The sequence below is a fragment of the Vigna unguiculata genome, chromosome 3 (assembly GCF_037176805.1).
Source record: "Vigna unguiculata cultivar grain cowpea cultivar isolate G323 ecotype 2 chromosome 3, ASM3717680v1, whole genome shotgun sequence".
In the NCBI taxonomy this organism is placed as follows: Eukaryota; Viridiplantae; Streptophyta; class Magnoliopsida; order Fabales; family Fabaceae; genus Vigna; species Vigna unguiculata.
In genome coordinates, this window is record NC_140794.1 from 60847505 (window position 1) to 60875484 (window position 27980).

General features: G+C 29.5%; 2 protein-coding genes across 2 annotated transcripts; both read left to right on the forward strand.

The window, feature by feature from the left end:
- Nucleotides 1-4872: 4872 nt before the first annotated feature.
- On the forward strand, nucleotides 4873-8764 carry LOC114177814 (F-box/kelch-repeat protein At1g55270-like). Its single transcript, XM_028063366.2, has 3 exons — nucleotides 4873-5086; nucleotides 5247-5756; nucleotides 6837-8764. The coding sequence occupies exons 2-3, from the start codon at nucleotides 5730-5732 to the stop codon at nucleotides 8094-8096; spliced, it is 1287 nt and encodes a 428-aa protein (XP_027919167.1). The 5' UTR covers nucleotides 4873-5086; nucleotides 5247-5729; the 3' UTR covers nucleotides 8097-8764.
- Nucleotides 8765-18924: 10160 nt separating this feature from the next.
- On the forward strand, nucleotides 18925-21940 carry LOC114176949 (DEAD-box ATP-dependent RNA helicase 52B-like). The gene is made up of 6 exons (XM_028062153.2): nucleotides 18925-19616; nucleotides 19749-19832; nucleotides 19933-20175; nucleotides 20311-20478; nucleotides 20566-20679; nucleotides 21012-21940. The coding sequence occupies exons 1-6, from the start codon at nucleotides 19014-19016 to the stop codon at nucleotides 21657-21659; spliced, it is 1860 nt and encodes a 619-aa protein (XP_027917954.2). The 5' UTR covers nucleotides 18925-19013; the 3' UTR covers nucleotides 21660-21940.
- The last annotated feature ends 6040 nt before the right edge of the window (nucleotides 21941-27980 follow it).

The window sequence follows — 27980 nt, forward strand, 5'->3', positions numbered from 1 at the left end:
CACATTTTCTCGGTGGCAGTACAAGAGTTCGTATAAGCTCTCAAAACTTTTTTAAGTTTCTCATTTTAAGACTGCGATTGTCTTAAAACTTTTCTCATAGGTAACATTGTCTTCTTACCAGTTCATTGTGAGTAGCTTTAACATCTTGTGAATGAAGAATTACCATATTTGATTGATCTCCGCACATATAATGTCACTTTAAGTTGGGAATATCCTGGCTCTGTCTCCCCATAGAAATAAAATTGAAAATCATTGGCCATTTTCTTAAAAAAAATGTTTTTTCTACTTAGATTACTTTACTCTTTCCTAAATGGGGTTGCTTTATATGGTTGTTGGTGTGACTAAACGAAGTTCAATTGAAGTTATGAATTTAGGGGATATTTTTTCTCCGATTATGCGTTTTTAATTTCTTTTCCTTGTAAAATTGAATAAAATCAAACTGTGTATACACTGTTACACGTCGGTACTAAGATTTTTCTTTTCTTCTACATTTTCCCTTTTGAAATAGAAGTTTTTTAATTGACTGTTTCATATTTTTAACTTTCACCTATTCAAGAATAATTGAGCAAACACTACGTGAGATGAGTTTGTTCTCCCACGTTTTTGTACGATTTCAGGTCTCTTTGGATTGGTTATGCCATTAAATTGGTTTCGACTACCAGTTTTTTGGCTGCACGCCGAAGTCACTTGGATTCCCAGCAACTAAATAAATAAAGAAACAGTGAATGATGAGGGGTGTACTAAAGCTGACCCAATAGGATATCCCTTCAACATGAAAGCGGAATATAAATTTTCATATTTTTTACATTTAATGGTATGTTTTATCATTAAGTTTTTAATTTCGGTACATTTTATCACTTTTTCTTTTCTGCACATTTTACTTTTACATTTTTCAATTGCTATAAGTTTGACCACAAATGTTAGTCGGAAAGTGGGAAAACGACTATGATTTTCCATATATATATATATATATATATATATATCATAAGATGATGTCATTTTATAGAAATAAAGCATTACTTTCTTATACATTTAATACAGATAGTTAAAATGTGTGCGAAAAACTTAAATTGGTAAAATTCATTAAATTATAATAATTGGGTGGGAAAATGTTCAGTTGAAACTTCTTAAAAATTATTTATCATGTGAAGAGTATAAATTAGATTTTGATGGGAGGAGAGTAATGTCTTTTTAGATATCGAACTTATTTCGATGTCAAAGTCTTCTCATAAATATATAGTATGTTAAAATATATAGTATGTTAAAAGTGTATTTTAAGCAGTTTTCATATATATCAAATTAGCAGGATGAAACAAGATAACTCATCAGCCCATTTTTATTTTAACATTAAAAATTAAAATTTAAAGATATAAACATATTATAATATTATAATTTAAATATTAATACATATAATTATACTAATTATTTATTATATAAAATAATCCAACATATAATTATACTAATGATTTTAATTTTTAATTTATTCAACTAGAAACATTAAATAATGAGTTAAAAATTTTGAAAAATATTTAAATGATTGAGTTTATTTTTATTTTATATATATATATATATATATAATATTTATATATAAAAATATATATATATATATATATATATATATATATTAAATAAATATATATATATATATATATATATATATAAAATGATTGAGTTTATTATATATATATATATATATATATATATAATAAAAAAAAATTACATACTAATTCATCAAATACAAGTTAAAATTTTCATTTCTCTTTTATTATAATGGTTCCATCCTAGTTTTAGAGGACCAATTACAAAGATTAAATAGATTAAATTGACTTGTTTTTGTTACTTTTAAGCCAATTATTTATGGTTCGATACATTTAATAGTTTCACATTTAGGGATTGAGGTCAAGTGAGTTTAAATACTTATTCTTCTTTATGTTCTTTGAGAGGTCTTTTAAGAACAAAATCGTGACAAAACTCACATCTCAATGCGAACAATATCTCGGAAACGCAGTGGTTGATCATAATAATGTTGTCGAACTTGCGATTGAAACATTGGCGGAACTGGTGTTCCGATACACCTAATAGTCTCATATTACTTAGGAGTCAAGGTCAAATACATTTTAAATACTCTTGTTTCCGTCCACCCTCCGAGACACCTTCTAAGGACAAAACCGTGACAGAACTCCATACTCCAAAATAAATAATACCTATAGAACATGATGATAACGATGCTGCCGAACTTGCTATCGATGAACAATTTATTTCTTAATTATCTAATAGGAACACAGTGTTTACTAAACTATTAAAATAAATAAATAAAATAAATAAATAAAATAAAATTGTTAAAATTAAATATGTATGGCTTGTCAAATTCCTTACGACATCATCATCTCACAAAAGGATATATTATGTATTGTTTTAAAAACAGCTATCTCAAAAACAGTAGATATTATACTTTTTCATTTGTTGATTGTAAAAATACTAGTACATAAATATTAAACTTAACTGTTCGTTAAAATTGGTTTTTATTTGAATTTAGTCTCAAATAATTAACCAAAATTAAGCTACATACCTCAGAATTTAATGGTTGAGGTTGAGCCACACAGAAATAAGCATGAACTGTGCTCCTCCCACAACACAAGGACCTCAACATGTCTTGTCCCCCGAGGTTGAGAATGACATCTCTCCACATCAATATCTCCTTCTTCAAAAAGGAAAAGTGGCTCCATTCATCCTTCTCATCCTTAGTGCTCAACACATTTTTATGAATACCATTATTGGTGTACACTGAATTCTCAAAGTTATATAAAAAAAAGAAAAACTGAAACTGTTTTGATAGGGAGGCACCGAAAAAGAACTCTGCTTTTTGCGAAATGGGATGAGAGCATTAGCTAAATATGATGGCGACTACCAACTCTCCACACCCTGCTTCGTTTTGTGACAAATCTCTGTGTATTTGAGAAGGGAAATATAGATAGTAACGTTCTTGACAACGATAGGGTTGAATTATGCAGCTTTTCGAAGGATGCACATGGCCTTGCGTTGGCCATCTTGTTTGATTTCTAACACCACTAGTAGGTTCAAATGAAACGGACAATTCCAGTGTATATGTAATGTTTCTGATAGTGCTTACGTTTCCTTCATTGGACCCGCCATTGTTGAATGCAAAAAGGGTCATAACTTTTCAATTAACCGAGCTAAGTAGGTGATAATATATTTGCTCACATCATTCACTTGTAGAGAGCCATGGAATTCAGGTAGAGATCAATTGCGATTTTAACTAACTGCTCTCAAGTATTGTATTGTGCATCACACAACATGATGATGAAGAAATTGTTACCGAAAGTGGGGTTTAATCAATACCATATTCCATTAGCCGATCTGTCTTAAACTTTTGAGGAGTGTGGAAAGTTTTTGGCAGAAAGAAATGGAGTTGAGTGGGGCCATTTTAGTTACGTCATGTAATTGGAATTATTGCTTCAAATGGGAATATAAAAAGGACATTGTCTGCTTAATGGTCATGGAGGTTGAAAGATTATACTCCTAAGTTGCTAAAGCCTAAAAGAGCTCTAACATGTGATAGGAGTGTCCAGCTGGAAAGTGTTTCATGGTAAGGACTTATATGAGGAATGAAATCCCACTGATGTGGAAAAGCATGGCTCACTCCACAAACGTATCTTTGCATATAAGATACTGTACTGCACTCATATATGCCATTTCTTAGACCATACTTAGAGTTGTACCAGATTTTTGGGAAAACTTCCAACCTAAAGCTAAAATACTTCAACAACCAAGGGCAAATAGGAGTACTACTAAACCTTTTTTAAAGTGCATGCACCTTTTTCTTCACGTTTATTCAATAAGCATGAGAGACTGATAAGGTAATCAACATATAGCGCGTTACTTCATCTACAATGCCATTATTTATTTGTGATGATATACACTAAATATAAAAGAGGGGCCACAGTCCCTTCTTGACCCCACCGATAGCCTCTGCTAAATTTCTAATGAGTGAAACACAACATGCATGATCACGAACCACGCTCATTAACATAAAAGTATGAGTGATTCAATACTATTCATTAGCATCTCTTAAGAAAATTTCATTATTTTAGTTGAAAAAACTATCCACGATTATAAGATATAAAACAATTTAACACTACTTGAACCATACATGCTTGTTAGATTTTTATCCTCTCAGCTAAGGTGATTTTGGAGTTAATATGATAACACTGATACCAACTTGTTACCGACCTACTAGCAATCTGCTTTATCTAAATGCGACTTTCAATTCTCTCATCAGTAAAATAGCATAATATCTTCTATTTTCTATGCATTGTAATGAACTTATTGTTTTTGCACGATGTAAAGATGAATTAAACACAATTATTACTGATACCGAAACTAACTGAAAAGGAATTGAAGTAATTATACATCTAGAAAAAGATAAATAAAACTGCAAAAGCATATAGAGGTAGGCTAGTTATGATAATCCAATCAGAATAAGAATAATATTGAGTGCAGGAAGGAGGGGAAAAAAAGAGAAATGCAAGTAAGTAGTTGGTAACTGAGCGGTAAACCCTCTAGCAGGGCCCGTTTCTAATCATATGCAAAGGATGATAGGACACCCACCACCTTCCCAGCGAGCAGAACTACCAAAGTACCCTTGGTGGAGTGGGAATAGTTACATGATGTGTGTGTGTGTGTGATGATGCAGATGCAGTGCGGTGGGTCAAACAAACAAAACATACACCCTGCAACATATCTTACATTACATTATTAAATATATAGTTGGTGGAGTATTATTCTTTTTTCATTTTTTCTGCAGAGGTGGACCCATGTTATTTTGTTCTGAATCTTTGTCTGCCTTTGTAGTGTTTGCATAGTTCAATCTTCAACTCCACAGTAACAAGGAGTGGTTGTGGTATTTGTATTGTATTGTATTTGATTTGGAGTTTTGACTTTCCCATTCCCAAACCAAAACCTCCCTAGTCTCCAAAGAAACAAACAAACAAAACAAAAGCTATCTTCCAACCCAAGTTGTCAAATGTTCCTCTTTTCTCCAATTCTCCAATGGGCAACCACCAAGGTGTCATCATTTTTTCTCTCCTGCTTTAATGGTTTTGCTTTGCTTTCCTTTTTTCAAAAAAAAAAAAAACAATTTCAATTTGCTCCTTCTCTCTCTCTCTCTAAAGTCTTACCTTCCCTTCTTCTAGTTCTCTTGCTGAACACACTCTTATGCTTGGTAGGTTGTGCCGTTGAGGAGATGGGCCCTAAACTCCACTGAAGTTTGATGGTAAGAACCAAAGGGGTCTCTTTTCCTCTTTCAGTGCTTCCCCTTTGCCCCAATTTCGCGCTGTCTCGCATTTAGGTTTTCCCCTCTTTAGACTCACCAGATAAGATTTAGGGCATTTGATTTGACTAGATTCTTGGAAATTTTCAATGTGGAGCTTCTCGTATTCCACATGGCTCTCCTTGATCATCCTTTGTGAGTGATTTGTTAGGCCATACTTGCCTCGTTGTTGTGAGAGAACGTGCTTCAAATTTCGCTCTCAAGTTTCAATTTTCTTGCAAGTTAAATTGAACTGGGACGGAAGTAGAAAGGGATTATGGGACTGGATTCTCTCCAATTTCGTGTTGGGTATGGAGGTTGAGGGATAAAGACTCGATTTTTAGTGGTGCTGATTGTGGAGTTATCTTTGTCGGAAGACGTGAATTTGAAGCCGAGTAAGATGGACAGAGTTATTCAGCCTCCTTTGGTAATTGATTTATACGCTTTTTCTTATCCCTCTCTCTTTTTTCTAGTTTGTATGTCATTTTCATGTTTAGGTTATGAGGTAAACCAATGCTAGGTTGGTTTGAGTTCCCCTTTTTGTATGGTCATCTCTTTGGAAAGTATCGTAACTCTTGCTATTTAGACCATTTGGGTTTTGTCTTTCTGTGTCCATGTTACTGATCTAACTGCTGATGTTTGCCTTGACCTAATATGTTGTTTCAAAAGAGCTCTAGAAGTGTTTGTCGAAAAAGAAGCTTCAAGAAAGACCTCTTTTTAGGGTGTTGTGGGGATGAAGGGAAGACTTTTGGAATCGATTCGGGTGGTTTTGTTCTATTGCATGCCATTGCTTACAGAACATTTATTTTTTTACCCTTCGATTTTCTATTTGTTGCATTTTAACCTCTGTGAAAATTCTGTGCTTAATTTTCTTTAATCGATGAAATGTTGCTGCAGGCTTTTGGGCCATGATAGATGAGAAACTCTTATATTTAAATGCTGTAATCCGGGTATTTAGACGGGGACAATATTTTGTATAATCTCACTGCTAAATTCTCAGTAATGTGACACCACTTGTGTTTTTTCGTTAATTGTTAAGCGTGCTGCACATTCAGAAGTGTGGGGATGGTTGGATGCAAAACTAATGGATTAAATTTCTTTCTAACACGGGCCAAATATTTCTGAGGCTTAAGATTTGAAATTACCCTGGACTTTATGAAGGTTTGATTGCATAGGACCTTTCAAATGCCTTGTCAAATTGTGTCAAGTCAACTCTTGCGGTCAATATTCATCAAAATACGATAAAGTATATTGTAAATTATTTCTCATGATTTATAAACTGGTGATTGGCTTATGTTAACATATGACTTTATCTGAGCCTGAAAGATAGCTGTCACTGATTAATGTTTAAGCTATTACTCATTAGTAAACAAGGTGCTATCCTTGCTGAGAGGCATCAATTTGTCGTGTTCGAGTTATAATTTATCGTACTACAGCAAAAAAGAAATATATGCTTCCATTTTAGGTGTAGATAAAGAATTTTTGTGTTTCAAATGTGTTTATGCAGGTGGATACAACTGCATGTCTATGCAGAGTAGATACGGGCCTGAAAACTGTTGCTGGAGCAAAGAGGTATGTCCCTGGAACGAAGCTCTGTCTTCGGCCTGATATAAAGCCATCTATTCACCCAACTAGAAACAAGCCAGCACGTGGTGACAGAAGCCGCAATCAATCCCCACTACTTCCAGGACTCCCTGATGATCTAGCTATTGCATGCCTAATTCGTGTCCCCCGTGTGGAGCATCGCAAACTCCGGCTAGTCTGCAAAAGATGGTACCGTCTTTTGGTCGGTAACTTCTTTTATTCTCTCCGCAAGAGTCTTGGAATTGCAGAAGAATGGATATATGTTATTAAGAGGGACAGAGACGGGAAAATCTCATGGCATGCCTTTGATCCTGTGTACCAACTGTGGCAACCCCTGCCACCTGTTCCAAGGGAATATTCTGGAGCTCTTGGTTTTGGCTGTGCTGTTCTCAATGGCTGTCACCTGTACTTGTTTGGTGGGAAGGACCCTCTAAAGGGATCCATGAGACGCGTCATATTTTACAGTGCTAGGACAAATAAGTGGCACCGTGCCCCAGATATGCTTCGAAGGCGGCACTTCTTTGGCTCCTGTGTCATAAACAATTGCCTCTACGTGGCTGGTGGGGAGAATGAGGGTGTGCACCGATCCTTGAGATCAGCTGAAGTGTATGATCCCAACAAGAATAGATGGTCGTTTATTTCAGATATGAGCACTGCAATGGTGCCTTTCATAGGAGTTGTCTACGATGGGAAGTGGTTCCTCAAGGGACTTGGTCCTCACCAGCAGGTTCTGAGTGAGGTCTACCAGCCAGAGAATGATAGCTGGTACCCCATTTATGATGGAATGGTTTCTGGCTGGAGGAACCCTAGCACTACCCTAAATGGAAAGCTCTATGCCTTGGACTGCAAGGATGGCTGCAAAGTTAGGGTTTATGATGAGGTCACCGATTCATGGAGCAAGCATATTGACAGTAAAATGCATTTGGGGAGCTCTCGGGCTTTGGAGGCTGCGGCTCTTGTTCCCCTGAATGGGAAACTCTGCATCATCCGGAATAATATGAGCATTTCTCTGGTTGATGTTTCAAAACTTGAAGATTTGAAAGGATCTTCCGCAGAACAGTTATGGGAAACTATTGCTGGGAAAGGCCAGTTCAAGACATTGGTCACAAATCTGTGGTCTAGCCTTGCCGGGAGAAACCGACTCAAAAGTCACATAGTTCACTGTCAGATTCTTCAAGCTTAGAGGCTGTATAGTTCTAAACAATCACAATGAGCTTTGGTAACCGGTTGAAGTATCTCATCTTGTGGTATATGTTGGTGAGAAGCTGGGTCAAATCTTGGCAGAACACCATGGTGCTGTCTATTATTTTGTTTCATCTGGAACCCCTGACATCACGCTCATCACAAGAGGTGAAACATTGATGAGATGTTTTACTTATCATATAGAGTTACAGATATTGATACACAGCTGCTACATTTTGAAAAATTTGACTAGGTTGCTTACCAGATCACATGGTTTATCATTAGCTTGTCTTTTGTGTTGCTGCAACCAATGTATGACTGGCGTGTTGGAGGGAGAGATGAATAATGCTTAGAGTGAGTTTGGTATTCTTATGAAATTGAGGGTGAAAAATTCAAGAATTACTTTTAAATACAATTTCATATAAAAACAAATCTATGAATTTTTCACCCTCATTTTCTGTAGTCACACCCAACTGACCAACAACCCTTTTCATAACGTGTTTATATATATATGTGAGCACAAGTGGAGTCAAGGCTGAAAAGAATTTAGGGTTGCCTCTAAGTTTTGTACTGTGATGAAACACTACTAGCCTTTTTGAATTAAAGTTTGCACCCCTCAAACCCTGCACGGAGAGTGCAAACGTTTACGATTGTCTTGTTTGGCAGAAAGTATTGTTAGGTAGTGTATGAACATGATTTTTAGTTTAGAACTATAATTTGTGGGGAGAGACCTAACCATCTCATAAAATGCAATCTGAACATGAAATATGCTGTATATTTTCAAAGTCAGAAACTTTAAGCTCCATCAATCAATTTAAGGGTACTTTTAGTGTAGAGTGGTGTGAACTAGACTTTTATGTGATTTCTGAGGCCACATGCTGTAAAGAGAAAAGAGACGGATGAAGCAAACCGAAATTACACGTATCAACGTTAGGTTCTTATCAAGTTTAGCCGAAATTGCGCGTTTATCGTTTATTCTGCTCTGAACTTAAATTAACCAATTTTTCAATAAATTGTATAAAAGGTCAGATTTCATCTTTGTCTAGAAATAGAGAAATAGGACCAAATATATCCCAGTAGCTACCATGATTGTAACGTGTCCATAATTGATAATTTTTTCTGTGCCCATTATTTAGACTATTGCTAATATAGAAACAGAAGTTAAATACAATTATTACAAATATATAAATAAAAAACAATTCTCTAAATTTTTTCGTCATGATTACGAACCTTGGCTTGTCTGTCAAGTTGGATGTAATGCCTGAAAGAATGATACGTCCATTCAAATTTTAGTAAGTGCATTAAAAAAGAAAAGAACGAAAAAAGTTGAAGAGCCTATAAACAGACAATGACTAAATATAGAAGAAGGGTGGAGAAAAATAAAAGCTGGATATAGTGTTCTGAAAAATTGAAATTTATGAACCCTTCTTTATTACAGCGTTTCTACATAGTTTGTAAAATTTTAGACATGTCGATTAGGTAACTCACCCTAATCCATAAGATGTCTACAAAAGTTTCACCACGAGTGAACAAGAAAAAAAAAATCTTCTTTAAAAGTGAGAGTTCTAAATAGTATATATAACGATATATAAAGGGTATTCTCCTTTTTGTGTCCACATTTCAGCCTTTCCTTCGAGAATGAACCACTCTTATCATTTAGAAAATGTACAGAAAAAAAAATCTCTGAGAAAATAACTAAAAGCTATATTTGAAAGAAAAGGAATCAATAAATAATTTGTGGGTCTTTCTTCCTACACCTCCAAGCATTTCTTCTACAACTCCAAAATTTCTTTAAATTCCCAAAAAATCCTTTATCATTTAATAAAACTCACGGACATCACACCCCCAAAATTACTTCTGGATGTTGACTTCCGGAAGTCAAAATATATCATCGGAAGTTGACTTCCGGAAGTCAAAATATATCCCCGAAAGTCGATTTTCGAAAGTCAAAATATATCTCCAGAAGTCGACTTTCGGAAGTCAAAATATATCTCCAGAAGTCGACTTCCGGAAGTCAAAAATCATTACCGCAAGTCGACTTCCGAAACCAAAACAATTAATTTTATTTTAAATATTTTTTTTTAAAATTTATGTTTTCTACCTTTTATTTTATTTTATTTTTTAAAACACGTATTACAAATATTAAAAATTTTAAAATATATAAATTTTAAAAAAATTATTTTAGAAAATAAAAAATAAGTAAGAAAAAATGCTAAATAAAAAATGAAAAATAATTTAAATTAAAATAATAAAACTTTAAATTTAAAAAAATGAAATATATATATATATATATATATATATTATTTTGTTTGTTTTTAGTTAAAGTTTTACTATTTTAATTTAAATTATTTTTTATTTTATTTATTTTATTTATATATTTCATGTGTATAATATTTATATTTTATTTGAATTTTTAATTTTATTTAAAATTTAAATATTTAATTTTAATCAAATTTTTAAAAATTTTTCAATTGTATATCTTTTTATATTTTTAAAATTAAATTTATTTTTATAAAATTTATTAAAACTTTAATAAAATTAAAAAAAATTAAAAAAATCTTATTTAAAATAATATATATATATATATATATATATATAAATAATGAAATTTAAAATTAAAAAAAAACGAATATATATATATATTTGTATATATATTTTCTTTTTTTTATTTAAAGTTTTATTATTTTAAAATTAATTTAAATATTAAATAAAATTAAATGAAGCAGAATAAATTTTTTAATTTTTTTGTTTTTTTATATAAAGTTTAATATTATTTTAATTTTACTTATATTTATATTTATATTTAGTTTTCAGTATATTAAATAAAAATAAAATTATATATATAGATATTAATTTTTTTAAAATATATATTAAGAAATATGAAAACATAAAAAAGAAATAAAATAATAAATAATAAACTAAAAAAATAATTAAAAGTTAGAAAAAATAAATTTTAAAAAAATTAAAAATATTGAAAATAAAATTAATTTATTAACTTACGGAAGTCGACTTTCTAATGTTTTTTTACTCCGAAAATCGACTTTCGGTGATATATTTTAACTTTTGAAAGTTGATATAATTTTGGAGATATGGTGTTTGCGAATTTTTTTAAATGGTTAAAGAATTTTTTGAGAATTTAAAAAAAATTTGGAGGTACATAAAGAAAGACACTAATTTGTTTAGTCCAATGGACATAAATTGGCCCAAGACATGATTAAAAATCTTCTTCATATTTTATTTATCACAAGCTGACTTAAGTACTGTTTTACAAAAGAAAAATACTTATTTTTATTCTTTTTGCACAGTAAAAAATGAAAGTGAGTATTTAACAAAATTAAATTACCTTAAGAAAAATAAGATTGAATATTTTATATATATATATATATATATATAGAAAAAACTATAAAAAAATAAAAACTAATGTAAGTATCATGTTTCTTTTTTCATATTTTATATTTATCTCATTGCCTCTCTCTAGTTCAAATTGTTTTCTTTTTCTCTTCATCAATCTCCAGTATGTTTAAAGTATTTTCTCATGTTTTACATGATCAGAATTTTATCCACAAGTAGATAATTAAAACTAAGTCTTTTATTCTAGGTTCTTCTATTCTTTATTGGTTTTATCTTATTTTAATATTTCAAAGTTTTACCGGTTTTATTGAAAAATTAATTTCTCAACTTATCCATATTTAGATAGTTACTTTGGTAGATTTGATGACGTTTTCTTAAGATTTAATTATGTCTTTGATTTCTATTTTTATAGAGAAAATTGATACAATCAAGTCTTTTTCGGTTAAACAGTAACAGCGTTAAATGAGGTGTCACGTGTCAGTTCTTAGAAATTTTTTTTTTTAAATTATTTATTTATTTTTTTGAATTTAAAAAAAAACAAAATTGTCACGTGTCAAATTGTCGTCATGTCACATAACAGTAACAAAGTGATGTGACAGTGATAATGTCACGTATCAGTATTATGTCAGGTGTCATATCCTTATTCTCAATTTTGTCCCTATAATTCAATTTCTGTCTCAATTTAGTCATAATTTTTGTAAAAAATATGCAATTTATAAATGTTATACCAATATTTTTATTAAATTTGATATTTTTTTTCAAATTGATATTTTAATTATATATTTTTAACATAACTAAATTTATTTAAATTTGTGTTTTACATTCAATTTTACTTAAAATTGTTTTCAAATTTTAAATTTATTTGTTTTTATTGTTACATGAACTAGTTAAAACTATTTTTAAAATTTTTATAATTCTTATTTTTACACCAACTCAAACATTTGTATAGAAATTATTGAACTTTATACATTTTAAAAATATACAATTATTTGAAATATAATTTCAAATAAAAAAATAAAAGATAATATTAAAGTACGATGTAATAAAATATCAATATAATTTATGATTTCTTTTTCTATTAACATTATTTTCTATTAATAACTTTAAAACAATTTTAAATAAAGTTCAATATAAAATATAAATTTAAATAAACTTAATTTTGTTAAAAATATTTACTTCAAATACCAATTTCGATAGAAATATTTGTGTACATTTATATAAAAATTAAATTTGGTTTCAATTTGGACAAGACAAAATTGTTATATTTTTACAAAAATTGAGACTAAATTAAGACAAAAGTTAAAATAAAGGGACCAAATTGAGAATGTGAAAATGACATCTGGCGTACAAGTGACATGTGACATTGTCACTACCACATCACTATATTATTACCACGTGACACGATGACAGCTTGACACGTGGTAAATTTTTTATTTTTTAAAAATAAATAAATAAATTCAATAACTGACATGTGACACCCATTTAACATTGTTACTGTATCACTAACGAATGAACTTGATCACATCAAATTTTCCAAAACAAATACCAAATTTTGAAAAGAAAAAATATAAGGATCAAATTGATATTTTGCTACGAAAATGAGGACTAAAGACATAATTAAACTTTTTCTTAATTTTCCAAAAGCATGGTATGTTTGTCGTCCTCTTATTTATCTTGCTTGTAGTTTTTATTGTTTAAAGGGGGCAAAATAATTGTTAAGAAAATTATTGTAAATTATAAATAAACTTGATTTTGTCTATTGAAATTTTCTTTAATATTATTTTGTTAAAGTTAGTACGATTATAACTTTAAATATTTAGATAATTGATATCAATATTTTTTATTTATGAATGTGAAATATAGTTTCAACCTCAAATTGAATTAGTTACAGCAGTAGTGTAACAACTCAAAAATATAGACTAAATTGTTATTCAATAAAATATTTCATTATGATATTCGTTAATCGTTACTATTACTAAATTTTGAACAAGAAACATGAAGGAAAATATATATATATATATATATATATCGAACATTTACTATAATTTACTTAAAAAGAACTTAATCCGATAAAAAATTGTAGTTTTGAGAAAAGAGAATATAATCAAATTTATTTTATTATTTAGAATCTTCATATATGTATGGATAACACATACATTTTTTTTTCTAGTTTATTTTATTGATATAATTGAAAAATTTATTGTAGTTTTGAGAAAAGAGAATATAATCAAATTTATTTTATTATTTAGAATCTTCATATATGTATGGATAACACATACATTTTTTTTCTAGTTTATTTTATAGATATAACTGAAAAATTTGATTAGTGCTCGAGTCGAATGATGAAAAATTATCATATTTGGTTCTTTTGGAGAATGAATCTATAAGAATTCACCTATCCAATAACAAAAAAGCCTGACTTGAATGATCCTCTATTAAGAGCTAAATTGGCTACGGGAATGGGTCATAATTATTATGGAGAACCCGCATGACCTAACCATCTTTTATATATTTTAGGTACTATTGGCTGTAACTTAGGCTTAGCGATTCTATAACCATCCATAATTGGGGGACTCCACTTGGTCTAATCAATCTTGAATCAAATTCCTGTGGACAATGTAATTTAATTATGACATTACCAAATGAGGAGTCTCACCCCTAATCCCACCAAAAGAACATCATTCAACTCTCATCACTTAGACTACGACACTCTGTGAGTTTGTAAATCTAGTAGAGTATAAAGTGACTTTTGCCCAACACATATTCCTAATGAATGCATAACACTAAACTATAATTTATACTTCTCCTTAGAAGCCAAAACCCCAAATAAACAAACAATTCAAACACAATATTCAATTCAATACAACATTCATCATACCTGATAACACCTTGAAACATTTCACTACATTCCTCTCGAACCATGTCATAGGACATTTCCTCCTTTAAACTTTTCATACTTGATACTCCTCGTTCATATGTTCAGAACACTTATCCACAAAATATATATGTATATATATATATATATACATATATATATATATATACATATATATATATATATATATATATAATTATTTCAACACATTGGCATATTTTACACTTCATACCACACACATTTATCATTTCCAAAATACATACTTTTACTTCAAGGTCAAACCAAGACCACAATCAAGAACATAACAAACCGTTAACACATCAAGTAAAATTAATTTTCGCAAAAAGATAAACCTAACAAAATGGAGCAATCATAAGTGACTAAATTTTCTAACTACACACCTCAAATCAAAGTTTTCACTGGTCAAAATGAAGAATCATGTGTTTAAGATCATGTGGAATGGGAAGCAAGGCTTAGCAAGTGATTATCATGTTTCTTTGGAGTGATAGAAGGTGATGTCGAGTGATGATCAGAGGAATTCATTCCAAATACAATTCCTCTGTGCATGGTGAGATTAGGGAGTGACACACTCCAATTTACAAAAATACCCCTTCATATTTCAATTTTCCTGCACGTGATTTATTCATTTCTCTTGAAAACAACATATTAAAAATTGGTAACACAAATAAAAATTTATTAAGGTTATAATAAAAATTTCTTACTTCTAAAATTAGTATTAAAAAGAAAATAAAATCTCAATGAAAATAAATTATTTTCCACCATACATATTAAATTTATTTTCATACCAAATATATTGTATTTTTCCTTTTTTATAAATAATTTTTTCACAATTTCAATCATTCAATAAAATTTATAAAATTAATTCTAAATTATTTATATATTATATTATATTAATAGAGACATTTTAGTAATCTAACTGTTTCATCTATTAATTTTTTTTAATATGTCACACCAATCAATCTAGTAACAAACTTTCGCAAACTTCACTCTCTAGTCTATTCCAAAATCACTTTCAAATCCCTTCAAAGAAACAACAATAACTTCATTCTCTAATCCTTTCAATCTCTTCTTCTCCCCCTCCCTCTCCCTGAAATCATTTGGCCCAGAAGAATACAGTCTTAGTTTTTTTTAAATTTTAAAAAATATAGGTAGTATATAATAAAGAATAGTATTTAATGTTTATAAATAATATAAAATTAAATATAATAAAGAACACAAAATTTTATTAAGATATTTTTGCTCTCATTTCTTGTTAGTTCTCTCTCATTTTTTTAAGGATTAAATATTTTTTGTTCCTGAATTTGTAGTGAAAATTGGAATTAGTCTATTTTCGAAACTTTGGTCCAATTTAGTCTCTCAACTTTAGAACAGCGTGAATTTATTCTTTTCAACCAAATTTAACGTTTCAAATACATTTCATGATAGCATTTGAGTTGTTTACACCGTTTGACACATTTTTCTTCAACGTTAGTTAAGAAACTACCATGAAACGCATTTGAAATATCAAATAAACTTAACAAAATTTTGTTAAAAGGAGTAGATCCACAAAGTTCTAAAGTTGGGAGACTAAATTTGGTCAAAGTTTCGAAGAGGGACTAATTCCAATTTTCACATAAAGTTGAAAAACCAAAAACATATTTAACTCAATGTCACTCTCTCTTGTCTCTTGATAATGCAATATTAGTTTAATATTTAGTATTTGTTTCATCTCATGATTTTTTTTTGTATATTTTTTTTATATGAATATGGAATGAAAAGTGATATACTATATGTTTTTTCACAACTATTTTTTTATTGTGACTTGATTATCATATTTTTTTAATAATTACGACTCTCAATTTTTTATTAGATTTTGATAAATTCTTTTTTAGTTTCATTGATTTTTAAATAGATATATTGATGAAGAATAAAATGATAGATTATTTTTTCAGATTGATGAAAGGAAATATACGCATGAAGATAAAAAAAAATACATATTTACTTCACATCTTTTCAAGCATGATATCAAGGAGAAATATAGAAGGACATGTCAATACTAAATTATATATACTTTTGTTATATTAGTGAGAATGATTAAATATATAAGTTTTGAATATATTATTTTGGTCCTTCAAAATTTGTTGTTAAGATCTGCCACTACTTTTAGGATAATTAGAATCTATGTTATTTGATATTTAAAATATTAAGAAAACGAGTACAAATATATTCCTTGCTTGGTGGGAATGAAGATAACATGTTGAATATGGAAATGAGGATAAAAGTGAATTTTTATTATGGAGTGAGCACTCAAAATTTATATATTTAATCATCATTACCAACAAGAAAAAATAAATAAATTCTCTGATCATTAACATTATGCTTCATATTAACATTTTAATCTTTACATCAATTTCCTTTTATCATTTAAAAAAATCTATTCTCTTATATTAAGAATATATCTATTAAAAAATCAAGACTAAAAAATAAATTATCAAAATCTAATTAAATATTGGAGACAAAATTACTAAAAGAAAAATTTACAATAATTAAATCACAATTAAAATCGGGGTTATAAAAAATATAATAATTAATTTTTTATTTTATATTCATAAAAAAATCCTATATAAAAGAATTACCTTATGACATAAAAAAAATATGAAATAAATATTTTAGTATCATGCGGGATAATAGAGATTTTTTTTTCTTCTCAACGAAAGAAAACATTTAATAAATGAGTATATAAATAAGTAGTTTGTGTTAAAAAAAAAATTCAGAAACAAGCATACAATAGAAAGAATGAAAAAATAAACGATAAATAAATGAGAGAAAATTAAAAAAAATATATTGTTTATTATATTTAAATTTAAATTTTATTATTTATTAACATTAAATAACATATATAATAAAAAAGTTAAAATTTATCAAATTTAATTGCTTTTCCATAAATTTTCATTACACATATAATGAATTTTTAAAACTTGAAGACCATGCTATCTTCCGACCTATAAAATATCCTCCTTATAATTCCATGAGTCTTCATTCAAACTTTTTGTTCTTTTCAAAAGTCTCAAAATAACAATTCAAGTATATAAAATAAAAACCAATCATCCTTCCTAAAAAATATTACACAACAAGCAGCTTTTCACTTATGTTTTTTCTACTTTTTTAACACAACTGATTTCATAACTTTTTATCCTTCCCAACAGATAACCTAACAACATTCAACATCACACCAGTTCACGAATTCCCCAGGCTTCTAAAAGCATTCTATGTATTACTCATATGTTTTTTCCTGTAGTAGAATAAAACGTATATAAAAAAAAATCATAATCTACTCAACATCAACTAATACACTATTCTTTAACTTCGCATATTTATTATAAATCACACAATTATTTAATATTATCTACACATTCTTAATATATGCAAAAGTATGATTTCAATTATGTACTCCACTCCCTTTACATTTATAACATAATTTTGATCTTATATTACAATTAACCTTTTTAGTCAAGTACATTTTTTGTCTCATTATTTGTAATAATTATTTAATGTTTTTTTTATTCAATATAGTCTTAATATTTAGTAAAAGAGTGAATATAATTTATTTTATTCAATGAGAGTGTTAATGCTATCTGAGGATGATACATAATAATACATCTGTGTTTTCAACCAGAGAAAAAATGTCTCATCATCTATAGTTAACCGTTTTCCGATATAAAGAACTGTACTGATCTATTTTAATAAATATTATGAGTTAAAAGAAATTGAACAAAAAAACAAAAAATATTAAACCTAACTTCTTCTTTTTTATCTCATTTTCCATAGATTTAAGGTATTTAAGCTTTGAAAGATATGAAGGGTGCAGAAACTCCTCAAACATTGTTTTAAATCTCAAAACTAGTCTCGTTCATGTTTTATTTTAGATAAAAATACGATAGGAAGGAGTAATTTGGTTATTAGAATTACCAATGTAATATAAATTATGAATATTATTAGTATTTATGGATAAGATTAGTTTTTGGTATTATTATGTAGTCTTGTTTGATTTAATTGAATGACATAAGTTTAAAAAATCTAAGAGATGTATTTGATTTGATGGTATAAAAAAAAGGAATGAAGTATGTAGAGAAATATGGGTGTGAAATAGATAGCAGAAATTAAGAAAGAAAAAGGAGAGATTGAAGAGGAAAGAGGAATAAAGGAATATGAAAGAACAGTAATAGAGTGTAGTAGTGTAGTACTAACTAGCCCCAAATCGTTACGAATATTAGTCATGCGTTCCGGTTGTGGTTGGTTGGGGGTTGTGCTACATCCCATCTCCCACCACGCCAACATTTATTTCATGTTCAGACCCTGCAAATACCCACCCCATTTTCTATCAGCTTTTCCTCAAATCCCCTTTCGACACGTGCCCACCTGGTCCCACCACCCAAAAGATATTTCACGTGACCCAGGATTCTGCACGATGCCTCCATCCCACGTCATCCAACTGGGCCCACCCCTCTTTCTCCCTCTCCTTCAATGTCTTTCTCCTCTGCACTTCACCCGTCGTTTTCAGAGCCACTCTGCTATATAAACACCCATTCAAACCCTTCCATTATTATTCTTACTACTACTCTACTGCTACTACCAAACCAAAACTCCTCCTCTTCTTCCTCGCTTCACCCATATAAACAACAACCATTCACCATGCCCTGGTCTTATTCTTCCCCCTATGTGCCTCCGCAACACCACTCTAACTACATTCCACCTTCCTCCGATCATCCCGCACAAAACGGATTTCCCCGTGCTGCCGCTCCCCGTCCTCTACCCTGGCATCGCGGTGGCGCCGGCGGCCGTGCTGCCTCCGCCGGTCGTGGATTCTCTCGCCCCCGTGACCCTTCTCACCGGAACTCACGTTTCCCCGCGGAGGAACAAGAAAATGGCGACGCTATCAACTTTGACGCGTATGAGTCGGTCCCCGTGGAGGCGAGTGGGAAGGACGTGCCTCCGCCGGTGAACGTCTTCGACGATACGGACTTGGACGAAGGGTTGAAGAGGAATATCAAGCGATGCAAGTACGTGAAACCCACGCCCGTTCAGCGTCACGCGATTCCCATAGCTACCGCGGGCCGCGACCTCATGGCGTGTGCACAGACCGGGTCGGGGAAAACGGCGGCGTTTTGCTTTCCCATCATATCCGGGATTTTGAAGGGTCGCTCCTCTCCTGGGTTTTCGCCTGTATCTCGTGGTGTCGCTGTTGCATACCCCACTGCGCTTATTTTGTCTCCTACAAGGGAGTTGTCTTGCCAGGTTTCTTTATTTTGCTGTCCGCTCTACTACGATATTAGGTTTTGTTATTTAAAACATGGATGAATAGTAAAAACTGCTCAAATATTCTATTTTCCTTTTATTGTGTATTTTAAATGTATGTTTTTTTGTTAGATACGCGATGAGGCCAACAAATTTGCATTTCAAACTGGAGTGAAGGTTGTTGTTGCCTATGGTGGGTCTCCTATAATTCAGCAGGTGTGTTTTTTGACATGCATGTACCCCTGTACAAAGTTGGTGTTTTTAAATGTAAATTCAGTTATTGATTGTGCATTTCATTGTTTAAAAATGGTAAAAGCTGCGCCTTTTGGAGAAGGGGGTTGACATATTAGTTGCCACTCCTGGGCGTTTGGTGGATATTATTGAGAGAGAAAGGGTTTCGTTGGAGAGGATTAAGTACCTTGCATTAGACGAAGCTGATCGTATGCTGGATATGGGTTTCGAGCGTCAAATACGCAAGATTGTGGAGAAAATGCACATGCCACCGCCAGGTATCAGACAGACATTGTTGTTTAGTGCAACCTTCCCTAATGATATACAGGTATGAAAATTATTGGGTTGCCCTGCTTTAATATTTGTTTATATTCGTAGAGGTGCGTTTTTCATGCTTCATTGTAATATTTTATTACCGTTTCTTGTTAAGTCCTTTTGATGTAGCATTTCATTGATGACTCAGAAACTAGCTTCGGACTTTTTGTCGGACTACATATTCCTGTCTGTTGGGAGAGTAGGATCGAGCACTGAACTCATTGTGCAGAAGATTGAGCTTGTACAGGATACAGACAAAAGAGACAAACTTGTTGATCATCTTTGTGGCCAAAAGGTGCATGGGACCAATGGGAAGGTAATAAGTGTCTATGCTCGTTTGTCAATTGGTTTGTCAATTGGTTTTTTGGATAATTGATTTAATTGTCTGTTTCCTGCATCGCAGCATGCTTTGACTCTTGTATTTGTTGAAACAAAAAGAGGAGCAGATGCTTTAGAAAGCTGGTTATCGAAAAGTGGCTTTCCAGCTATTGCCATACACGGTGACAAAGTTCAAATGGTTAGCTATTCTGCCTTCTATTTTATTCTCTGGTGCTTGAGATCTGTGTCTTTTTTTTGCCATTTCCCAATGGGTTTTGGTTTTATTGGTAATGAATTACTCCAAACTGAGTGTTAATGAAGCGAATTAGGAACGTTGTACCCAATAAACACGTAACATCCTTTTCCTTTCTTCAATAAAATAGATAACGTTGTACAGTCTCAACACCCTTCCATGCATATTAGTGTAGTTTGTTCTGTTCTTTACAGTTTTCAGCTCTCGAGCATTAATTTTATTCCATGTTTTTCTTGGTAACATATTAATCACTGAATGGTTCTTGTTTCGTTGTTTAGGAGAGGGAACGTGCTTTAAGATCATTTAAGTCTGGACACACTCCTATTTTGGTTGCAACCGATGTTGCTTCGAGGGGATTGGATATCCCGCATGTGGCTCATGTCATAAACTTTGACTTGCCCAGAGACATAGATGACTATGTACACAGAATTGGACGAACAGGCCGTGCAGGCAAATCTGGTTTAGCCACTGCTTTCTTCAGCGACAAGAACAGTCCAATGGCAAAGGCTCTTGTTGGACTCTTGCAGGAGGCAAACCAAGAAGTTCCTTCTTGGCTCAACCAGTTTGCAGAGTGTTCCTCCTCAGGTGGCCGTGGTCGTGGTTATGGATCACAGCGTTACAGCAGTGGTAGCTATGGCGGTCGTGATTTTCGAAATCCATCTGAACCTGAGGTGCAAAGCTACAACTGCTACGGTTCTCACGGCATTGCAGATAATGCTGTGGAATCTTTTAGTACAACCTCATACGTTGATACCTCGTACGACATGCAAAACTCCCTTGTAGAAACCTCTTTTGACAATTTGAATATAAGCTGCAATTATGATGAAGGTGATGTTAACTCTGTTGAACTATGTGGAGGAGGTGTTGCGGTTGGTGAAGAGGGGCCTAGTGGTTATGCATCTATTGTTCCCACTGGATGGGACTAGACTTGTATAGTTGGTAGTGGAATGTTTTTTTTTTTTTGTTTGAGGGTTGGCGTTTGAGCATCAAATATGTTTGAGCATCAAATATATAATCTCCATACTATAGTGATATTAGTGAAGTTGGTAGCCACTTAGGTAGCAAACATTCCTGGTTCCGAATTATGCCATACTTTTTTGTGCACCCTCTAGTCATAATACAATAGATGATTATGGATGTAATTTGTTTTGCTTATTGACCACTCAGGACTTATTTAATCATTAAATGTTGATTGACTTTTCTATAACTCATTTACTATTGTTACTATATTCAATTTATTTGGTCAAATGCATTTTTTTTTTATATCAGTAAAATCCCTACTATGTAATTTGATCATGTTTTTAATATTTAATTCGACATTTTGCTCATCTATAATTTTTAATGGTCCGAGTAATTAGACAGTGTTAATATTTTGAAGTTAATAGTTTCTTGGTCTAAATGCTATTATTTGTTGAGGGAAGGTTTGAATTTAAAAGATGATGCTAGTAGTGACAAATGTTTCTTTTTAAATTATAAGGACCCTTTAATTTGAAAACTAGAATGAGATGTTATTTATTATTACTAAAGTTGTGTGTCATTTAAAATTCAATACAAAAATATTGAAATTGACTTTTAATTCCCTTTTTATTTTTTGTTTATATTTGTATAAACTTGGAGAGTTAGAAACAGAATAATCTTTATTGAGGTAATTGAAAATAATTTTAATATTTTGATATAAGCCAAGAAAATTAAGAAAATATTAAAAATATTACTAATATACTGTGGATGTTAACATCTGCTGTCTCTTATAATATAAAAAAAAAAAACAATAATTTATTGATTATTATTGAAAGAAGTAACCGTCGTGCATATTATTATTACATAATTATTTGAAAGTGGCTCCTACCCTGTATTTAAATCGGTTAATTTAATTTGTAATAAATATTATTACCAGTAAACAATCTATAGTTATTATATAAATTGGTTACGAAAAATGTTATTATGAAGATTTAATTTGTAGTAAAGATTTTAATTACCAGCAAACAGTCTGCAGCCTTTTCACTTTGAAAGTATGTCTTCTTAATTATAAGAAGTTTAAAAGGTTTTAGTCCAGTTTTCTGACTTTTACTATTTTTTCAAAATATTCTTTAGTGTTTAATACAGTGACTTATATTTAAAATAAAGAGATAAAATATAAGTACAGATTACAGTCTAGAAATATTTTATTTTACTTTTTTGGTATATTTCTATTATAGTTTATTTTAATCCTTACCTCATTCTCATCAAAGACCTTTGTGCCTATAATAATTTTGTAGACGTTAGACAAATTTTATATTTGATTCATTTTTTATATAATACACTAATTTTCATAGTATTTTTCTAACTTTCTAAATTATAAAAAATACTAATTGAAATTTTAATAATGAAACAACTTCTACAATGCTCATCTATATATATAAAGCGATTCTTTTTTATGTTCATCATCCAATTTTACCGTTTGAATAATTTTTAAATCAAAATAATTATTTTTTTCATCTATACTTATATATAAAAATAAATAGTATTTATCTTTTCAGTATCCATATTACTTTCTAATTTTATTCTTAAAATAAAATACTTTGTAAATTAAAATAATTAGTTTTTCAATTTTTTAAGTGACCGTTTCTTTAAATTTATTTATTTTAATTGCCTATATTTTTTTAACTTTACTATTTTTAAAAGAAATAAAATCATTTATATTTAATCTACACTATTATATAAGGAGAATTCATTTTTTTACATATATTTTGTTTCAAGTTTACCTAATTGTTTATCAATTTTATCCTTTTAAGATACCGTTTTTTAAATTTAAGTGTGCTTTTTTTTAAATTCAACCATTTTTTTAAAATTAAAAGAACTATTTATAATGAAATATAATCTATAAAATAAATAAAAACTATCTACAATAAAATTATATAAAAAACATTTACATTTACTTTTATAGTTATAATTTTATTATATTTTGTAATTATTAAAAAAAATAACAACAGATGCACATGTTCACTCGTGTAATTAATTATTATACATTTTGCATTATTGCAATGATCAATGGCAGATCCTTACCGATAATTTGAGGGAAATCAAAATAATATACTAAAAAAAGTTATAATTTTAAAGTTGTATTTGATATGCACTTCATTTTAAATAAGATTTTTTAATTTTATTCCACAGTATTATCATATTTGAAAATTTATTTTCTCATGTTCTAAATAATTAATATCAGATTATTCATTTCTAACTTTTTGAACCTTGAGAAAGACTTTTCTAATTGAACAATTGGATATTTAGCATGTTTCCTAGGAAGTTGAATCTACTTTTAATCTTCACCTATCACTTTCTTTTATTATTTAAAAAAAATAAATTTATTTATTTATTTTTCGTCAATATATATTTTAAAAAAAAAAATTGATCATAATATAATAAAAAATTTATCAACATAATTACTAAAGGAAAATTTTGATAACTAACCCACAACTAAAAGTTAGAAATGAAAAGTCACATGAAATTTATTATTTTTTCTTTTATATTGATAATAAAAGAATAAACAAAAACTCGTGTCATAAACAAATAAATAATGATAATCATTAAACTAATATTTTATTATCAAAATAAAAAAAAAATACTTTTTTTAAGAATGTAAGAAAATATTTGAAAAATGAGAACTAGAACAGTGAATACATGTCCTTTTTTTTTTCAAAAAATAATATTAGTGAAAAATCAATACAATAGATGAAAACTCAATAGATAATAAAAAAAATAAAAAAAATATTCTATTTAATTTTATATTTTTTTATTTATTAACATTAAATGTTATTATTTATAAAATAAATAAAAAACATACTTAATTTAATCATCATCACTTATCATTTTTCAATATAAGCTATGTATAATTTAAAATTTTTAAAACTTTTTAATATATAAAATTTAAAAAATTTTAGGAGGGCAATGATAGCTCTGTCGTCGAAAAGATCCGCTGATCTAAATTTGAAATATAAAACTTTATATTTTTTATTTCTGGTAATTTTAATATTTACAAATTATATAATATTACATAAATTTCTAAATAATTGCATTTCAATATAATTTAACATATTTAATCGGACATTTTTTTATTTTGTTAATATTTTTACTAAAACCAGATCGATTCAGAAATAAAAAATTGAAGCAAATAATACCAAATTAGTATTTCGGAAAACCTAATTTCTTTTTTAGTTAAAGAAAAATATTCCAAAGTAAATTGCATACTTTAAATTTTGTTTAAATGAGCAGTGTATAAATATATATATTATTTTCTGTTTATACACAAAATAATCCAAATTAAAACAATAAATTGCTTTCTTATAAGATTTTATTTTTTACTGAACGTATCATTTACATCAAAATAATTTTATGGATCGTACTATTTTTATGAAATTTAACTTCAGTTCTCCTTTTTAAGAAAATAAAAATAAATTGAACTGATTTGCTTATAACTTTTTAAGTGATTAATACAAGTTTTCAAATAATTTAAATAATATCTATGCATATTTTTTTCTAATTTGTTTAAATAAACATATTAGCGAATGATATAATAAAGTATTGTTTAATAGTTTAAAAATTGAATTGTGAAAGGGACCTGTAATGAGTTTGGATTTTGGACTGAAAGAACGAGGGATAGTGAAAAAGTGAAAAAGTGAAAAAAGAGTGAGAAAGATATATCTAAAAAATAAATAAATATACTTATATAAAAAAATTAATTAAATACTTAAAAATGTTTTAATATGGAAGAAATAATTTCATTAGGAATACACGAACAATTCAAATGTTCTATATATGGCAAACACTAAAAATTAATATAGACCAATATGAATTTATATATCAAAGGATATTGAACAATTAAAATATCATTTCATATTAAATATATTTTGTTATAGACTAACATCTAATACAATGTCTAAAACTTTGTTTTACTAGCGAATCTAAGAGAAATGATAAGAATAAATTCATTATAAATCAAGCTGCATATCTACTCATGTTATTGTATGTAAAAACTTACAAATGAATCATATTGATTATTTGACTTCAACTGATATTTTTCATCTCTTTTATCAGTCACAACACGTTTAACCAAGTTTATCCTTAATTTTTCTTCAACCTCATAAAGCATTTCAAACCACTATATCATACTAATATTTAACAAAAGTAAATCATAATTACTATATACATCTCTTCAGAGATTTCATCCACAAATAGTGTCATAAGATATAAAAATCAATAACAAAAATAACTACTTTTCCTTACCTGTAATGACTATAGTCAAATCAAATTTTCCAAAGTTCAAAACTCAAAATTTAAACACCTAAAGAAAGTTATCCAAATATAATTGTATCTTGGTTTAATTACTCGTAAGGTACCCAATTTGGATAAGGGTGTCAAATTGGTACCCCACGAAAAAAATGTGTCACTAACGCCGTTAAAGTCATTAATGTTGACCAATTAAAAGAGTATGTTGACACAAAAATTTGACACGTGGAATACCAATTATTTGTGACGTGGTAATTTAAATAAAAAATTGGAATTTTTGAAATGAATTAAAAAAAAATTGTAATGTTCGAAGTGGTCCTGAGTCAAGAAAAACAGAAAAGCATAGTGAGAAGTGAGAAGGTGATCGAGGTTCATGCGATTTGGGGGTTTCTGCAATCTCAATCTCATTTCGCTCCCGTTTTCACCGATTTTCATCTTCTAGTTTTCACCATCGACGCCGAATCTGAGTCCTAAATTCCCATTTCCTCTCCCTTCTGATTCATGACACAGTCACGTTAGACCAAGCTCCTAATTTTTTCCTCTTTCATTTTTCTGTTGCTTTTATTCTTTGAACTGTATAGCAACATTTGTTGCTACAATAGGGTAATTTCAATTCCAATGCCAATTTCAAATATTCTGAATTTTTTATGTATCTTTTTAGGTTTGGGATTTTAGGGTTCTGAAGTTTTGGGATTTTAGGGTTCTAAAGTTTCTAGACCTAACCCTGGGGGATATTGATTGGGAGGAGGGGAAAGGAACCCGAGATTATGGTTTCCTCATAAGCTTTGTTTTTATTGGAAAAAATCAAAAGGGTGTATTTGAGATTAGGAAGAGGGTTAGGTCTGAACCAGCAAGCAAATGGAGAGGAAGAAGAAGATGATAACGGCCACAAATGACATAGGGCAAATTCAAACTTTACCATTCATTAAATAATTTGTAAGACTGTACAATTGTTTTTTTTACACATCTTCTTCTTTCAATGACACGTATCTGTTATATATTGCCACATCACTACAAATTTAACGCTGTTTTTGAAAATCTAACGGGATGCACCTGATTGATGCACTTAAACTTATTTGGGTATTAAATTGACACCTTTTTATCGCGAGGTACCAATTTGACACCCTTCACCCAAACTGAGTACCTTACGAGTAATTAAACCTTGAATCTTTGTATATAGTAAAACATGTTAAGAGAATCAATCTTTTTAATTGATCCCACTAAAATTAATGACAAAATTGTAGAAAACGTAAGAGAAGAAGAAATCTATAGAGTAAATAAAAATTGAAAACTTTGTCCTCAATTAGTGTGAGTTGCATTCAAAACCAAAGAGATGAGAACTGAAAGTGAAAATTTAGAGAGAATGGAGAGGAAGTATGTCAAACTATATTTACAACCTTTTTTACATCAGTTTAAAACGCAAAGAAGAAAGAAAGTGAATCCCATACCTTTTTCTTTATTTATTTTCAAATTAGTGGATCTAAATACATACTACTTTGTACACTAATTAGGGATTAACACTAAAATCTTTAAATAATTTATTGTTGTTGTTGCATTCGATAATTATATTTTAACCTACTTTTTTTGACTTATTTTTAACTCATCACTTTTATCACCTTTAGATCATCACATCACATCATTATAAAAATTAAAATAAATGATTTAAGAGTAACGAAAGTGATTGGTTAAAAGTGAGTCAAAAAATATGGGTTAAAATATTTCTTTGCATATTTCGTAAAGGCATCGGCACTGGGAAAAAACTACAATTAACTTTACATGTCAAAGATTCATACTTCTGTTCTTTAAATAATTTAATGTTATTTTCAGAAACATATGCGTAAAACTATACAAAAATTTGTATATTATGCGTCAATAAACTTTATATTTTAAAAACAATTTATTATCTATTAAAATAAAATAAGGTTACAAAAGTATTAATCATTTTTTAATATCAATGATTTGAATAAAAGTCTTCAATTCAATAA

What these genes read in the sequence shown, in the direction of transcription:
- LOC114177814 (XM_028063366.2), top strand. Translation starts at nt 5,730, where the DNA reads ATGGACAGAGTTATTCAGCCTCCTTTG. An exon ending in GAGTTATTCAGCCTCCTTTG is followed by an intron (nt 5,757 to 6,836) that starts GTAATTGATTTA and finishes GTGTTTATGCAG; the next exon opens with GTGGATACAACTGCATGTCT.
- LOC114176949 (XM_028062153.2), top strand. Translation starts at nt 19,014, where the DNA reads ATGCCCTGGTCTTATTCTTCCCCCTATGTGCCTCCGCAACACCACTCT. An exon ending in CCTTCCCTAATGATATACAG is followed by an intron (nt 20,176 to 20,310) that starts GTATGAAAATTA and finishes TTGATGACTCAG; the next exon opens with AAACTAGCTTCGGACTTTTT. An exon ending in TGCATGGGACCAATGGGAAG is followed by an intron (nt 20,479 to 20,565) that starts GTAATAAGTGTC and finishes CCTGCATCGCAG; the next exon opens with CATGCTTTGACTCTTGTATT.